The 1,397-nt window shown below is 40.2% G+C and overlaps 1 protein-coding gene across 1 annotated transcript; it reads left to right on the top strand.

Annotated features, from left to right (window-relative positions):
- Positions 1 to 340: 340 nt before the first annotated feature.
- LOC133888432 (RNA polymerase II C-terminal domain phosphatase-like 2) lies at positions 341 to 1,140 on the top strand. Its single transcript, XM_062328675.1, has 2 exons — positions 341 to 546; positions 915 to 1,140. The coding sequence occupies exons 1-2, from the start codon at positions 349 to 351 to the stop codon at positions 1,077 to 1,079; spliced, it is 363 nt and encodes a 120-aa protein (XP_062184659.1). The 5' UTR covers positions 341 to 348; the 3' UTR covers positions 1,080 to 1,140.
- The last annotated feature ends 257 nt before the right edge of the window (positions 1,141 to 1,397 follow it).

The following is a 1,397-nucleotide window of genomic DNA, read 5'->3' as shown; positions in this document are numbered from 1 at the left end:
GTGTGGCCTGAGGCAGCGGCTAGGGTTAAAACAACGACGTGTGGCATGGGACGACAAAGAATCAGGTGGAATCGGGTGAGGACCAATCCCCCCCCCCCCCATTTATCCTTTTTTTAATTTTAATCCAACGGTCTAGATTTATTGGGCTTGCTACAGCTTTACTGATTGCTCAAACATGACGTTAGATAGTAAAACAGAATTATCTCGACGAGATCTACGCATCCTCGGTCTCTGATCGTCCATCCGAGCAACAGTTACAAAAGTCAAAATTTGTACTCCTCGCAGCAGGTCCTGTGATCAACGTCCTGTGATCAACACGTGCATTTCGCATTTTTTAGGTATTACAGGATGTCTGCAGAAATCAAGCGGCACAATGAGGACAAGGAGCTGCCCAAGGAGTTCATTGACATGGATACTGTTACAGACAATGGCAGAACCGTTGGAACCCAGAAGGAGGAGGTCCAATCTGTCTCTGCTGGCCAAGAGCGTGTTCTTCGTCCTGTTATCAGGCTGCCCGAAAGGAATGCAATTTGCATCAATCCAGAGGTATGATGCACTCGGCCTTAGTGGAATGAATTCTGCTTCTCCTTTAAATATATCCCATTAGATTGTTGTTCTTTTTAGAGTGTAGAATTTCATATACATTGTTGTTGGATTTTTTGGGTGCAATTTAGCCTCAAGTACATACCAGTTGCACTGCTTGTGTGACATGATTTATTGAACCTACTAAGTTGCTCTGGACTGTATATTAACTCAACATAAGTCCTTGCAGTTACTCTTATATTTCGAATGTTTCAGAAGTCGGTATCTAGAGATTTAATTCATTTACTTATCTTACTGTTTTGTGATTAGTTCACCTTGTTGGGATAATTATTTTATTATCTTTACCCATTTTCACGTTATATTCTATTCAGATTCGCGATACCAGTGTTTTTGTAAAACTAAGGCCTGCTTGGGAGGATTTCAGAAGTTACCTAACTGCCAAGGGACGCAAAAGGTTTGAGGTCTACATATGTACAATGGCTGAGAGAAACTATGCTCTTGAGATGTGGAGACTTCTTGATCCAAAGGCAACTTGATAAGTTCGCAGCAGATTTCAGAACGTGTAGTATGTGTGAAGTCAGGCAAGTCATGTTCACAAGATTTCGAAGGATCAATTTTTTTCAACTATTGTGCAATGCTTTTGTGTCTCAAAATTGTTTCTTTATCTTCACATTTTACGGACCACACCTCGCTACTGTAAACTATGTATTGCAAACGTTTTATCTTATCCATTGTTTTCCTAGTACAACAATGCTTTCCTTTAGTTGGCACTGAATTCCATTCATACCCTTACAAATAAGATAATTAGCTCCATTCATTGAAACTGCATTGTTTGTATTCCTAAAATGACCTTT

This window comes from Phragmites australis, chromosome 1, assembly GCF_958298935.1.
Source record: "Phragmites australis chromosome 1, lpPhrAust1.1, whole genome shotgun sequence".
Classification (NCBI taxonomy): Eukaryota; Viridiplantae; Streptophyta; class Magnoliopsida; order Poales; family Poaceae; genus Phragmites; species Phragmites australis.
Note: the sequence above shows the minus strand (reverse complement) of the source record. Positions and strands in the feature narration are given on the sequence as shown.

Coding starts and splice junctions, on each gene's coding strand:
- LOC133888432 (XM_062328675.1), top strand. CDS start 349: ATGTCTGCAGAAATCAAGCGGCACAATGAGGACAAGGAGCTGCCCAAG. Junction 547..914: donor CAATTTGCATCAATCCAGAG/GTATGATGCACT, acceptor TATTCTATTCAG/ATTCGCGATACCAGTGTTTT.